Source organism: Chenopodium album, chromosome 27, assembly GCF_948465745.1.
Source record: "Chenopodium album chromosome 27, dcCheAlbu1.1, whole genome shotgun sequence".
Lineage (NCBI taxonomy): Eukaryota > Viridiplantae > Streptophyta > Magnoliopsida > Caryophyllales > Amaranthaceae > Chenopodium > Chenopodium album.
Window position 1 is genome coordinate 11,392,230 of NC_137860.1, and position 16,471 is coordinate 11,408,700.

The 16,471-nt window shown below is 39.0% G+C and overlaps 1 protein-coding gene across 1 annotated transcript in view; it reads right to left on the reverse strand.

The window, feature by feature from the left end:
- The window catches only part of LOC145620518 (uncharacterized), a 42,656-nt gene that overhangs the window by 198 nt on the left and 25,987 nt on the right, over nucleotides 1–16,471 (reverse strand). Inside the window, exon 7 of the mRNA XM_081675204.1 lies at nucleotides 803–897. Coding sequence (XP_081531330.1) covers nucleotides 803–897 — 95 coding nt within the window. The remainder of the gene's footprint in view (nucleotides 1–802; nucleotides 898–16,471) is intronic.

Sequence of the window (16,471 nt, forward strand, 5' to 3'; positions counted from 1 at the left end):
ACTTTACTTAAAACTACCTTTTAAATTTTTTTTTGCAACTTCAGACCACATTATAAAATTTTTTTATCAAAAACAACCAAGTGCTACTTTCCGGCCTTGATTCTATTTTCCCCGATGTTGACCACTACTGTGCAACGCACATGACCTCATGTATTGCTTAATACACCAATTTTCCCTCCAATTCACTTGTACTAAAAGAGGGATGAAAGAGAAGCAGGGGTTTTGATAGGAGTTAATTGGAGGGAAAAGGGGTGTATTAAGCAATATAGGAGGTCACGTGACTCGCACACTCGTGGTCAACGTAAGGAAAAATGGAGTCGAAACCGGAAAGTAACATTTGGTTGTCTTTGATAAAAAAATTTTATAATGTGGTCTGAAATTGCAAAAAAAAAAATTTAAAAGGTTGTTTTAAATAAAGTAGAAACTTTGAAAGGTTGTTTCTGACAAATTTTCCTAGATTATATAACAATCCTGGGCTTCAACTATTGACTGGCCTTCAACCATCAGGCTAAACTTTTGATTGAGTTGGTTCTTTAATATGGTATCAGAGCAAGCGTGAAACAAAAGTCACGGGTTCGGATTTCATTCCCCCTTCCTTTCAAAGTGGAATATTAAATGCTGGTGGGGCCCATACAACATCCATACTTCGAGCCCAATGGACTCTCATATGAGGGGCGTGATAGATTATATAATCCGATTTTCGACTTCAACCATTAGTTTAAGCTTTTGGTTGAATTAGTCCTTTAACAAATGGAGCTAAGAACAAGAAGTCAACAACAAGAGGGAATAAAGAAACCAATACATTGAATTGCATGTACGAGGCATTCATGGCAAGCCATTGGCCGTCCATCATTTCAAAAGCAATACAAAATAGAACATCAAAGGCTTCTTCATCTTCTGCAACCAAGAGATACAGATATATAAAGGAAAAATTAAAAAAGATGCAAAACAAAATTATGATAAAATGGATTTTTTTAAAAAAAATACAAAAAATTAATTCCAACACTCTCAACTTTAAGCGGTTCGCAAATAGTAATCCCACCTTTTTATTATTATTTAATAATCCATATTATCATATTCATTTTTAATGGCTATAACATGTAAAAGGCTCATTGTTGGTCAATGTTAGGTGGGTCGTCGGATTAATCTAAGTTTAGAGTAGGTTCTATATCTACTTATTGTAGGTACAGACGTTTAGATATGGATCGAGTCAAGACCATGTCAGGCCAATACTATGTTCAAGGTTTGCATAAATCAAGAAATCATAGGGTCGATTTCAAAAAGGTTCTAGTCATGCATTATCGTGTTGGAGTCGAGTTTGGCTTAAGACAAATATTAAGTTAGTTAAGTATCAATCGATAATAGTTGATTTCATAACTAGAATGTACATAAGTAATGTAATTGTATAAGGTCAAGGATGTCTATGTTAATTGGAGTTGAGTTGTATACTAGTCTAGTTAGGGACTGGCCTGGTCAAGTTGAATTAAAGACGAATACGTATCACGTTAAGTAATTAAGTCAAGGTTATTTATTAGAGGTTGGGTTAATGTTCAAGGAGTTTATTCGAGGTTTCTCATTATCAAGTTTGAGATTAGTTTAGAGGAGGTCAATAATTATTGGGTAATATTTGGTTCAAATCATCACAGGTCAAATCATATTCGAGTTTGGGTCTTGTATTCCCAGGTTAATTTAAGGGTTTGTTCTCTTCATCTTAATCTCAGTTCAGTTCAGTTCATTTAGTTTAGCTCCAATCAGTTCAGGTTAGTTCAGCTCAGCTCAGTTCAGTTCAGTTCAGTTCATAAATTACTTCTCTCATAAACCATTCAATTTAGGGGTCGTTTGGTTGAGGGTAATCAAGAAAGGGAATCGGAATCAACTGGCTCGATTCCCTTTGTTGATGTTTGTTTAGTACTTTTAATCATTCCCTTTACCCTCCCCATTACCCCAAATCCTTCCAACTTCATTCCCCACCCCCCCAAGATTTTCCCATTCCCTTTCCCTACCCACCTTCACACCACCACATCACCACCGGAAAACCATCCCATATCACCGCCGCCCCTACCCAGACCACCGCCTCCCCTCCCCGACCTCCCCTCCCTCGAAAAAACCTCCTCTAGCCCCGTAAAACCCTAGCCCCGACCTCCCTTGACCCCGAAAACCGCCGCCCAGCCTCCCACCACCCTCGAAACCCACCACCGCTAGGGTTTCAAGGGTGGTGGGAGGCTGGGCGGCGGTTTTCGGGGTCAAGGGAGTTCGGGGCTAGGGTTTTGCGGGGCTAGGGGAGGTTTTTTCGGGGGAGGGGAGGTCGTGGCTCACGCGGCTAGTGGTAGCGAGGGGAGGGGAAGGGCGGCGAGGGGCAGGGGAAGGCCGACGAGGGAGTTTGGTGGCTGAAAAAGATGAAATGTGTGGTGGTGTGGTGGTTGTGGTGGTGGTGGTGTGGTGGTGTAGTGGTGGGATTGATTCCCTTTGTTTTAAAAACAAACAACAAAGCAAAAAAAGGGTATTTTCATTCCATTCTTCTCCTTTCCCTTTGTTCATTCCATTCCGATTCCCTCGTGCGAACCAAACGGCCCCTTAGTTCAGTTTAGTAAATCAAAACAAGCCTTAAATCTTAGGCTAATTTTAGATTAGTTCAATTTGGGTTTAGGTCAGTATTTTCTTGGTTTCAAGCAAGTCGGATTATGGTCGTGTCGGAGTTAATTTTTTGGTTTGTGTCAGCTTTTGACAACCCATTCATGAAGAATATATGAAACTTAACTATTAATCGTGCGAAATTATGTGTAACATTTTAGTCATTGAATAAAAACAAAATAAAAAACGCTCTCCCTTCTCTCTAAAAGAGAAACTTCAACTCCCTCAAGCCTCCCCTGTTGCCGCCGGCGGCCAGAGCACCGTTGCTCATCTATGGTCGTCGGCGAGCATTTCTTGACGACCTCGAGTCCAATTAGACGTGTTCTCCTGTCTATTTTAACCCCGAACATCCCAATTTTACTGAAGAAAAGTTTGGGTTAGGGTTTGATTTTCGAATTTGGGGGATTTTTTGGTCTTATACTCGGAGACCATTCCCTGTTCGAAGGATCCGCGATTGGTTGTATATCAAGTATCTTTCTCAGTGGTGTAAGGGCAGCAGCGCATTTGTCGGCCGGGGTCTTCCTTCATTCCTTTGCCAGAGTGTTCTTCGTAATGGATTTTCTGGTATGCCTTGATTCAGTTATGGAGAAGCTTGTTTTCTATTTGGTTACCAATTTGAACCTTAGTTTCTAGTTGTTTGGTGTTTCTGGCTTGTCTTTGTTCAAAGTTTTTATGGATAATTTTGAAGAACTTAGGGGGATTTTGTGTATTTCTCATGTTGAAGATATGATATCTCTTCTCATAAACTAGAGTTTTAAGTTGAAAAGTTGGAGAATCCTTTTGGTATTCTGGATTTTGTTAAGGGTTTGAAAGATGAATGTAACAATATCTACAAAAAGTGTAATATGGGATTAGTGCTTGCAGAATACTCTCTTGCACTCAAGATTTTATCTTTTGTTACAGTCTGTAATGATGAAGATAAATCTATTTTTTCGAGCCTAGTTGTGGCTCTTAATCTGAACTTGGCTGCTTGTTACGTCAAAGAGAAAAACATTGACAAGGTGGGTCAGTTGTGTTATGCAGTTTTGTGTTATGATACATCTAATGTAAAAGCTTACTTTAGAAGGGTGGTGGCAACTTTAGAGCTCAACAAACCCGACTTAGCTTTCATGGATCTCGCACAAGCAATTAGGATAGATCCCACCAATAGAGAGTTTCAAGAAAAACTCAAGGAGGTGACCTCTTTATTAAATTGGTCTCCAAATTTTGTTAATGAGGCACTTGCAGTTACAAGAGAAGATAAAATGTTTAGAGATTATATTAAAATTAGGAAAGAAGAAGAAAAGAGGAAGTTAGGGGAAAATGGGAGAAGAAAGGAAAAAGATGGTGGTGGAGATGGTTGTGTTCGTAGGTGTATTAATGTAAAACATGTCACCAAAAAGAAAAAGGATGTTGTTGGCAATTCTTTGAATTCGAAGGAGGGTAAAGTTAACCATATCGATCAATATCAATGGCCCAACATTATTCATAACAATTCTGATCTGAAGTCAACTTCAGAAACAAAAAACTCAAATCTTATAGGGTCAAGTTATCGGTTTTGTAACCGAAAACGTATTGATTCCTATTTGCATCTCACTCCAACAATGTATGGAGCGATTTCTAAAGGACGGACACTATACTACTATTTCTCTTCCAAGAAGGATTTTATTAGCATCCGAGTACTCGATCCTTCAAAGAAGATGGATTGTGTTGAAACTCAAAAAGTTTTTACACCAATGGAGATTAGTCACCCCCCTGTGAAAGGGCATGATAGGTGTGAAACAACTCCAAATTTGGCTCAAGAAGATGCGACCATAGGTATGGTTGATCAAGTGTCATTATGTGAAAGTACGTCGGTGTCCCTTCCAGTTGCTCCAATCTGCTCCACGTTAAAGTCTGCTGCGATCCCCAACAATTTCCCTTCCCAGAATTTGATGTTATTGTTTTCCTCTCGTCGTTCCAGAGCTAGAAGAAAAAGTCATTCCCTAAAAATTCATCTTCCTTTGTTTTTACTAAATCTTTGTTTTGCAGGATGAGTGGCTCAAAAAGAAAAGCGTCTGATCCCGCCGAAATTGTATGGCTTCCGAATAGAAAGTTGTTATATGGCTCTACCCTTAATGTTCTAATGTGTAATTTAGTTTATAATTAATTTAGGGTTCTGCTATTGCCAAAAAAAAAATAAAAAATAAAAAAAAAATAAAAAATAAAAAAACTATAAAATATGCTAAAATGTCGAGATTAATGAAATAAACTAGTGTGTGGATCTGGGCGTTGCTTCGGGTGTTACTCGGTTTTTTTTAATTTTTTTTTATTCTAATATGTATTTATATGTTTATGACAATGAATGAACATGATTTATTTGTAGCTAAGATAGTAATAAGTGTATGTTGTCTTTAGTTAAGGTGGTTTATTGTTCAAACCTCTTTGCATGTATTTTTGGTTAATTATAACGTGAAGCACAGATTGTGAATGATGATGTGGTGTGATTATAGTGCGAGAATGGGTACATATGACACATTGACATTTTTAGGATCCCTTCATAATATAGAATGCATAGATTGTTTAGTGAATAATTAATAATGTAGGCCTTGTTTGGATTTAGTGTTATGAGGGTAATTGGTTAAATATATTCGAAAATTTTATTTATTTATTTTATTTTATTCATAAAAAAAGACATTTTAGGACTATTGACTAAAAAACTGATACGTACGTGCACTATATTATGGGATTGAGGTGTAATCTATACTAGTTCTTTGCTTGAGTAACGCTTGGATATTCACAGTAAAAAAATTATATTGATATATTATTATAAGTTTGTATTTGTTTATAGATTGTGTATATTTTTAATATTTTATTTATTTAAATTTGTTGTTATTATTCTATTATTTAGGCTATATATTCTCTTTTTTTTTTTTTTTTTTGAAAAAGGTTGTTTTTTTTTCATCAATTATCTTGTTATTTTTCTAAGAAAAATAATTTTAAAAAAATTAAAAGTTTTTGGCGGGAATTTTTTTAATGTAAACGTGACACGTGTAATTCTAGAATATTCTTGGTGATTACTTTAGTATATAGTATTGATGATTCTATCTATATACTATACTAAAAAAGGGTACACTAGCTCCATGGCTGCCACGTGCCCCCATTATAGGTTTTTTAATTTTTTTTTTTTTTTTTGTAAAATGTATAAATGTCAAAGATCCTATTATTAAAGATATTATAAGATAATATCTTGAGTTTCTTAATATTGTTTCTCAATTAATATTATTCATGGATTTTCAGCAAATATTTAGTCCATATCATTTGACTTTAGATTGCTTAATTCAAGTAGAGTATATTTTGTTATTTTGTACTTTGTACATTATATTTTAGGTTTCCTTATTAGCACACGTACAACAATATTAGAGAAGGTTATTCCTTTAACCTAATTTTTTTTCCTCCCCACATTAGCAACTGGCTTATTTAATGCCCGCTGCTAATAAAGAATATTTTAAATATAAAATATTTATTTGCAACTTACCTTTGAAATGCCCGCTACAAATACTAGATCAACTAAAACTTGACCAAATTATTTGAAACTAACCTAGAAAGGCCAGCTGCTAAAAGTAGGAATATGATGTTCTAAATTCGACCCACCACCTTCTCTCTCGTATAACCCCGCCTTCTCTCTCATCTAAAAAAATGAAAACCCTACTAATCCCTCCGTGTTTTTTTTTAAGTGATACATTTTCCATTTCCCGCCGTGTTTTTTTAAGTGATACATTTCCTTGTTTGGCAAAACAATACATTAAAGTATGATATCTCTCTCCTCTCATGGTCCCCACCCAAACCCACTACTACTTTTTTATTATATCTTTCCTCTCACATATATTACTTTTCAATAAACTGTTAACCCCACTATCTTTGTTTAACAATTTTTTAATACTCCACTACCTCACTTACCTAGCTCTTATTTTATTTAAGTCAATTAAATTGCCTAAAACTATGTGTCGGTCAATATGTATCACTTAAAAAAACACGGAGGGAGTAACCTACTTCACTTATTCAGCCATCACCTCCATTGTTCCCTGAACATCACTCAGCCATCTCCTCCATTTTCGCTCAAGAATTAAAGAAGAACGAAACCCTAATTTATTATGCACCACACTTAAGTAAGATAAAACCCTAATTTTGTGCTACACCCAATTGAAGTCGTACTCTAAATTCTCCATTGAAGCATCTTATGAGCGTTCTGTTCTCCATTGAAGTAGGTGCAGCGTCCAAGTCGTCAAATTGAAGCTTCAATTCGACAATTAAGGGTATTTTTTGGGTAATTCCCAGTTTCTCTTCTTGAGAAACAAAGTTTGTATCTCATGAGGTTAAATTTGGAATTATCCTATGTACATCTAAGGGTAATAGTGACTTTTTCTAGAATATGCCAATTTGGAAGTTGCTAAGCTTAAAGTCTACCTTTTGACGGAGTTAATGCTACTGTTAACCAAGTTTCCTCCTTACAACTTACCTCTGTCGGTGCCCAGTTTACCCACCACATGAGTTTTCTCCGGCGAATTCCTCAAAAGCCAATTCGGCGTTCGGTAAACATAGCGAGGTTTTGAAGGCAATTCATAACATGTCCGGCGATGTACGAGTAACGGTGTATTTGTATGAGACGCGTTTCTCCATCCATTCTCATATCTCCATCAATAGAATAAAACCCTTCAATGGAGAAATTAAAATACACGCACTTCTTCAATGGAGGTGGAAGTCAGACCCTACCCTTAAGGGTTAACCAAGCCCTTATTTCTCCATTATTTCTATGGGTTTTTCGTTTGGCTAGACGGTAAGACCTCGTGCACCTTTACTATAGCTTCACAGTGACAACCTTGATCGAATGTGTAGGATAGGTGGGAGGTGGTGACACACAACGACTGATAGAATGTGTGAATATTTGCCGTAGGCTTCTCATTCATCATAGATTAGTATATATACAAGATTAGGCTTCCAGGTTAAGCTAATGCTAAACTAGGAAAGATATACACTAAATATATGCAATATAATTACAAAAGATTATTTACATAATCTAACACACCCCCGCAGTCGAAACGGTAGGACTACGAACGCTGAGACTGTCCCGAAAATCATCAAATAAAACCTTGGGCAGACCTTTTGTGAAAATGTCTGCAATCTGGTATCGGGATGGAACATGTAGGACACAAACTTCGCCGCGTTGAACCTTCTCACGAACAAAGTGGATGTCCATCTCAATGTGTTTAGTGCGCTGATGTTGAATCGGATTACTAGAGAGATAAATCGCACTAACATTGTCGCAATAAACCATTGTTGCTTTCGAAATAGGAAGAAAGAGCTCGAGCAACAAATTGCGAATCCAGCAGGATTCAGAAACCACATTCGCAACCCCTCTGTATTCTGCTTCACAACTAGACTTAGACAAAGTGGGTTGGCGTTTGGAAGACCAAGAAATCAGATTATCACCAAGGTACACACAATACCCTGATGTAGAACGACGAGTGTCCGGACACCCGCCCCAATCTGCATCCGTGTATGACACAAGAAAAGACAAAGGAGATTTATGCAGTTGTAAACCAAAATCTGTCGTACCTCTAAGATATCGTAGAAATATCTGGTCGAGTGAATGTCAAGTACTGCAAAGCACCACAAAGGCGCCGATAAGAAGTAGGATCGTCATAAAGAGCACCCTCCTGAGTGCTTAGTTTGCCTTTGGTGTCAACAGAAGTAGGCGAAGGCTTGCAATTTGCCATTCCTGCTTTTTCCAAAATTTCCTGTGCATACTTCTTTTGAGATAAAAATAAACCATTTTTACCTCTAGTAACAGCAATACCCAAAAAATAACTCAGAGGACCCAAATCCTTCATTGCAAATTCAGAGCTGAGCCTAGAAATAATATGTCGTCAGAGAGAGTCCGATGAGGCAGTAAGCACAATATCATTAACATAAAGAAGGAGATAAGCAGTATCATTACCATGGCGATAAATGAACAATGATGTATCAGATTTGCTATTCGCAAAACCAATAGTAGCCGCAAAATCTGCAAAACGTTTGTACCACGCACGGGGTGCCTGTTTCAGACCATATAGTGACTTATCCAATAAACAAACATGATCAGGTTTATTAGGATCTCTGAATCCCATAGGCTGATACATATAAACCGTTTCATTCAATTTACCATGTAAGAATGCATTCTTCACATCTAATTGATGAATATGCCAAGACTTAGCCAAAGCGATGCTAAGAACCACCCGAATAGTAGCCGGTTTAACAACCGGACTAAAAGTCTCATCACAATCAATGCCTTCCCTTTGAGTTTTACCATCACCAACAAGGCAAGCCTTATGTCTCTCAAAAGACCCATCAGACTTAGTCTTATGCCGAAAAATCCACAATGACCGAATTATATTCACATTCGGTGGTCGCGGAACCAATTTCCAAGTACCATTTTCAACAAGAGCATCATATTCTTCCTGCATAGAAATTTTCCAATTATGGTCACGAAGAGCGGTAACCGGGTTCTTTGGAATGGGTGATATGGAGGTAGTAGTATGATGTGTTTGATCTTGGTATTTGGGATTGGGTTTGACAATGCCATGTTTGCTACGAGTTGCCATGGAGTGCGTGGGTATGTGTGATGGTGCGGGAACATTAGTGGGAGGGGAATGATGTAGCTGCAACTCGTGAGGAGAGGCAGCCGTATGAGAAGAAGAAGAGAATGGAGAGTGCCTCCCCTGCACAACCTCGCCCGGCTCGTGAGGAGGGGGAGTGTGCTGAGTGAGCTGCTCGGCAGTACCCGACCCAGCGCCTGCTGGGAAACCTGCGGGCTGAGCAGTCTCGGCAGCATGCTGTACCCTCCCCACTCCAGCACCCGCTGGATCCCATGTGGGTGAAGTAGCAGCACGCTGCATAGGGGTAGGCAGGGAGGTCCGCAACCTACCTACGGGAGAGGAAGAAGAGCCGCAGGTGGGTTGCGGAGTGTGCTGTGTGGGTGCGGCAGGAGGCGAGTGGGGAATAGAAGGAGTGGGTTGGATGGAAGTGCTGTCCAAACCCGAGGCAAGATAATATGGAAGGATGGGGTTGTCAGGAACACCCAAATGTTCCCCAAGAAAATCATAGGTATGACGTTGAGGGGAATGAATTTTAGAAAATGGAAACTCGGTTTAATCGAACCATACATGTTTGGCTATGATTATTTTCCTACTCGAAATATCAAAACACTTATAACCTCTATGATTGCTTGGATAACCAAGCAAGACACAAGGACTAGAACGAGGTTGTAGTTGTGAATTTTAGTAGAGGAAATTAGAGGATAACATAAGCAACCGAATACTCTAAGATGGGAATAATCGGGGTGTTTTTGATATAGAATTTAAGTAGGAGACTTGTAATCAAGAAGCTTCGTAGGTAAGATGTTATGGAGATATGTGGCCATTTTTAAAGCATGATGCCAAAAAGATGGTGGCATAGAGGCATGACAAAGAAGAGTGCGAACAATGTTATTAATTGTTTTTATTTTTCTCTCTGCTTTACCATTTTGAGGAGAGGAATATGGACAAGAAAATCTAAAAGTCATTCCATGATCGTGACAAAATTTTTTAAATGGATCATTGTCAAATTCTCGTCCATTGTCACATTGAAATGCTTTAATTTCTTTTTCAAATTGAGTCTGAATATATGTTCTAACACGAATAAAGAGATTGTAGACTTGAGACATGGACGAGATGGGAAAAGTCCATAAGAAATTCGTGTAATTATCAAGAAAAAGAACATAGTATTTGTGACCAAGTGAGCTAAGAATTGGAGAAGTCCATAAATCACTGTGCAGTATATCAAAAGGCATGGTAGTATGAGATAAAGAATCATAAAAAGGCGTTTTTATTAATTTTCCCAAAGGACAAGAATGACAAACATGTTTTTGAGCCTTATTACAATCTATGAGTTTATTACTACGCAAAGCACTAAGAATTGCATTTCCCGGATGACCTAAGCGGGAATGCCACACACTAGGAGAGATAACTGCAAAAGCCGACGGAATGGAAGAATGGATGACTCGACGATCAGTGAAGAAAGGATAGAGATCGCCTTGACTATTACACCTCACTATTTTGCTCCCCGTCTGCAAGTCCTTCACAGAAAACCCAAAAGGATCAAACTCAATAGACACATTATTATCAGAAGTGAATTTTCTAACGGAAATGAGATTTTTGACAAGTTTTGGGACATGAAGGACATTTTTGAGTTTAAGTGTGTTTTGGTTGAAGCTTTTGTGACCATAACCTGTAATTGGAACTGTGCTACCATCACCAACAATAATTGCATTTTGACTACAATTTTGCAAAGGAAAATATGACGATAGATTACCTTGAGAATTGGTCATGTGAGAGGTAGCACCAGTATCCATATAGTAGTTAGGATCCATCAACGACATCGTGTGCATAGCTTGATCAATATTGGTCGGAGTGTAAACCGAAGAAGAAGGGGGACCCGTCACAAAGTAAGCTTGACCTGGTCGTGGTCCAAGAACACCCTGAGACGTGGGCTGCTGCTGATTCGGCCTTGGAGACCAAGCCATTAGGCCTGGGCCCTGACTTGGATACGGGCATGGAGGAGTTTGCCAGGGAGGCTGATTCCAGTAGCCCCAATATTGAGGGTGAGGTGGAAACATCCAGCCCTGGCCCTGCTGCTGCTGTGACGCACCGCCCTGGTGCTGCTGCTGGTTGTTCCGGCCACCGTGTCCGGCGGCAGACTTGCCTTTTCCGCCACCCCCTTTACCTTTATTATTCTTGCGACCACCATTACGCTTGTTATCACCTCAAAAATTACCAGAATTTTGTGCTTGTGTTTCCCCATGTTTGGAATTCGTGGATGGTGATTGAGAAATATGCGCCTCCTCTTGAGATTCGAAAGCAACATCAGCAGCGTTGCCTTGTTCTTCAAGTTTAAGCATGGACCTCAAAGTGTCAAAGGAAGGCAAAGGGTCTAGGTGCCGGACAGAAGTCCGAAAGGGCTTATAATCCTCCGAGAGCCCTTTCAATAACTGAAGCGCCATCCGATTGTCTGAGACAGGGTCGCCTACATTCCTCAAACTGTCAGCCAACGATTTGAGATGAGAACAATAGGATTTAACACCCTCGAATTGATCGAGTTTGGTGTTGGTGAATTGCGCATCAAGATGGAGCGCTCTAGCAGACTTGTTGTTGAGGAAAAAATTCTTCAAACGGTTCCAAGCATCGATAGCCTTGTCATCGGGATCGATTATGGTATTGAGAAGGTCATTGGAGATAGTATTATAAATCCATTGACGAACAATGTTATCAAGTTGTTGCCAGAGTTTTAAATCAGAAGTTTCAGGAGCCTTTTCCTTCTCGTTTACAACCTTCGGTATGATGTGGTCGATTACTAAATTCGTGCGGCAATGAAGTTGGAATAAAGTAGACCAAGTGTTGTATTGAAAGCCCTTGTAATCAAGAACAACGGGAATCCAAGTCTTGATGTTGTTGACAAGAGTGGCTGGATGAATTTTCTAATCAGCCATGCACTACAAGAAAACAGCCAAATAGCGACGGACTTGTTCCGACGGACACATTATTCCGTTGGAAAAGTCAAATTTTCCGACGGATTTTTATTCCGTCGGATTTTTCCGACGAATTCAACAATGTCGTCGGAAATTTTATACTTTCCGACGGATTTTTCCGTCGGAATTGACCTTTTCCGACGGATAATAAGTCTGTCGGAAATTTCCGACGGATTTCCGACGGAATATTATTTAAAAAAAAAATTAAAACCTTGAAAACCCTAAAAACTCATACTTCACTTTCGCCTCTTTCCCCTTCTCCCTCTGTTTTTCCCCCTTTCCCCTTCTCTCTCCTCTTTCCTCTCCTTCTCTCTTCGTTCTCTGTCATCCTCTCCTCTTTCATCTCCTCTTCTTTCTTCTGCTCTTTCATCTCCTTCTTCCTCACTGTATACAGATGTTGCCACAAGTCAAGAGGCCGAGTCCGGTAGAATGTACCCTCTTGTGGTACGCAACACCGACATGAGAAAGTCATGAACGGGGCAAAACAGCTTCTCTGTCGTTCTCCTTCTTCTTCTCTGTCTTTCTCCTTCTCTCTCCTCTTCGTTCTCCTTACCGTACTACTACTCTCTCCTCTTCTTTTCGCCGCAAAACACTAACCATTGCTAATTAGATCTGGGTAATTTATGGTTGTCACGGTGTAATTGATGGTTGTCATGGTCAAATTCGAGCTTGAAATCCTTAGATCTAAAGGTTTCATGGTCGAATTTGACCGTAATAAACAAAATTCGAGTGAAATTCAAAGCTTCGGTGGTAATAAAGGTAGGTTTTCTTGTTTATGTGGTATTTTTCGATTTTATTGTCTCAATTTTCGTATTTTTGGGTTGATTTTCGATTTTATTGTCTCAATTTTCGTGTTTTGGGGTTCATTTTTGGTGTGGTGGTGGTGGTTTGAAGGTGGGTAGGGGCTGGTGTGAGTGTGGTGGTGTCGGTGGTGGTGTTTGAAGGAGGGATAGGGCCTGGTGTTGGTGTTGGTGGTGTGGGGGCTGGTGTGGGTGTCGGTGGTGGTGTTTGAAGGTGGGAAGGGGCTGGTGTTGGTGTCGGTGGTGTGGGGGCTGGTGTGGGTGTTCGGTTAGGGTGAGGGTAAGGTGGTGGTGGTGCTGTGGATAGGTTAGGGTGGTTGTGGTGGTGGTGATGTGGTTCTGGGTATGGGTGGGGGTGGTGCTGTGGATAGGTTAGGGTTAGGAAGTGGGTGTGGTTGGGGTTGGCAAGGGTGTTTTGGGTGGTTGGAGGTGGTGATACGCCGTGCCGGTGGTGGCACGGTGTATTTTTTTTTAATTTCTTGAAAATGTTTTACGACGGAATTTCCGTGGGAAATTTCCGACCGAATTCAAAATTCCGTCGGAAATTTCCAACGGACTTTTCCTGTGCCAGAACCTGTCTCACGACGGGAAATTCCGTCGTAATTTCCGTCGGAATAGTGTTTCCGACGGAAATTTCGTCGGAAAAGGTCAGTTTTCCTACGAACGGTTTTCCGACAACCGTTTCCGACGGAATTCCGTCGGAAACACCTTTTCCGACGGATTTCAAGGTGTTTTCGACGGAATATTTCCGTCGGAAATGGGCTTATTTCTAGTAGTGATGGAGGATGAGATAGCCGAAATGAACAGGAAAGAAAGAAAGAGGAAGAAGATCAAAGAAAAAAATTAGCGGAAGAAGAGAGTTAGGGTTTGTAACCTAAGCTCGTGATACCATGATAGAATGTGTGAATATTTGCCGTAGGCTTCTCATTCATCATAGATTAGTATATATACAAGATTAGGCTTCTAGGTTAAGCTAATGCTAAACTAGAAAAGATATACACTAAATATATGCAATATAATTAAAAAAGATTATTTACATAATCTAACAACGACCAATCCTGAAAGACCACTCTTTCGTCTAAGGATGCCTAACCGCCGCACCGATCATTCGGGGGAAGGCGGGACACTGCGAGGTGGGTAAAAGGCTAAGGAGGTTGAAGAAGGGCTCCATATCAGCAAGTTGAGGGATACGAGATCTGGAGACAACTACATATAGTGATACGAACTAAACTTCACTTTCGTTCAAGTTTTCCGACGGAATCCTCCGACTTCGTTACTGGATCGTCCCTTCAAATTACAGTGCTTGGATGGATATTGAGGAATGAGATCTGACGGCAATTTTTTAAAGAAGTTAACACCGTATACTAGGGTCCACATAAGCAAGTTGAGTGGTTTTTACAATCAGCAAGAAATAGTATTAGTTTACAATTACCAAAGCACAAAAATTTCAAAACTGCAATTAGAGAAACACTTCTTGTTTCTCAAGAAGAGAAACTGGGGTGCCCCCGTATTTTTTGGCTTTTTTCTGGAATTAGGTTGTTTAGAATTCCTTCAATTCGACAGATCTTTAGGAATTTTTTTTCCTACATTCAATTTTTTTAGTTTATTGTTCTGATTGTTTTTCATTGATATTATATATGGTTTTGAAATTCTAATCTGTTGAGAGTTGGAGTTGATTCCATGATATTCTGCTTGATTTAGTGTTGTTGATGGTAAATTAGTTTTGGATGTGAAAGATTTGGTTCGGTTGACTTTGATTGATTGTGATTTGAGTTGTTAGGTCGACTGTAGTTTATAAATGTATTTTAATTCTAAATTTTATGCGCAATAACGCAGTTTATACTATGTATTTTAATGTAGTTTAATTCCCTCAAAAAAAAAATACTACTTGTATGTATTTTAATGCTCAACTATCAGATATTCAGATGTTTGTTATTTGTTTGAAATCAGTTCATTGCAGCCCATTTGAAGCATTTATTGTTTAAAATATATCATTGTGTGTCGCTTGGCTAAATTATACATGGATGCTCTATGTCAAGAGTTTGAATGTTCCTTGTAGTCTTTTCCTGTGAAATTTCTCATTTCCTGCAATTGAACAAGCTGAGAGCTTTTCTTCTATTCTTAGGGTACTTTTTTCTATTACCCTTTTATACTTTTGTCTATCTTGATAATTTCAATTTGAAATTCCTGTATTTTTAGTGAAATTCTAGTTTGACTTGGTGTCGTGTACTTAATAATAATAATAATAATAATTTAAAAAAAAGACAATTAATCAAAAAAATTAAGGGTAAATTAAAGGTTACAAATTTGAAACAAAAAATTTATACTAAGCAGTGGCTTTTCAGATTTTTAGAAGTGTAAATTTTTTGATGTGGTAGATGCAATATGTGTATGGTGATGATGTTCATTCATCATGTGATAAATTTAGTAGATTATGAGACAAGATAATGTCATATTTTTTATCCTCCACGAGTGAAAGAAAAAATGAGAAGTAATATTTACATACATAGTAAAAATACAACTTTTTGGTGCAGCAAGATACACCGTGTAGCAGGGGTTACCCGAGTTATTTTGTTAGAGGTTAATTACCCGAGTTATTCAATCAAGGGTTACTTAAGTTACTCGGTTAGGGATTACTACTTGAAGGGTTCAGATAGGGGTTACTCGAGGGGTTCACTCGGTTCTAGGGTTACTTGAGGGGTTACTCGGTCAAGGGTTACTCGGTCATGAGTTACTCGAGTTACTCCGTCAGGCCAGGGGTTACTCGAGTTACTAGGTCAGGATTATTTAAGGAGTTCGGTCAAGGGTCACATACTCTATACTCGAGTAATTCGGTCAAGGGCTATTTATGGAGTCGGGGGTTACTCGAAGGGTTACTTGAGGGGTTACTCATTGGTTACTTGAGGGATCACTCGAGAGGTTCAGTCATGCATTACTTGAGGCGTTACTCGGACAGGGGTTACTTAAGCATTTACTCGTTACTCGTCAGGAGTAACTCAAGTAACCCTTGATCGAGTAACTTGAGTAACCCCGACAACTCGAGTAACCCTTGACTTAGTAACTCGAGTAACCCCTGTCGCACGATACAGCATGCCGCATACAAGAAATTGCGATAAACATATCAAATGTCTATAAAAAGATGTGACTATATTCATGCTATGTGTGGATATAAAAAAAATTCTTATGTTTAGAAGTTACATGTTAAATTTCAAGTGTTTTAGAGGCCATAGAGAAAAAAGATATGACATTGTAATATACGAAATACAATATTAATACAATGGTCATGTTGTTTTATAATAGAAATTATTTTTCCAAGCATATATTGAGTTCAAAGTTTCATATGTGACTGGCTACACCGTGCGGCCGAGATTACTTGGTCGATTAGGGGTTACTTGGTCAAGGGTTATTCCATCGGGTAGAATCTCAGTCAGTCTGGGGTTACCCGTGTTTTGACGTGTGTCAGTCGTGCCAATAGTCACAA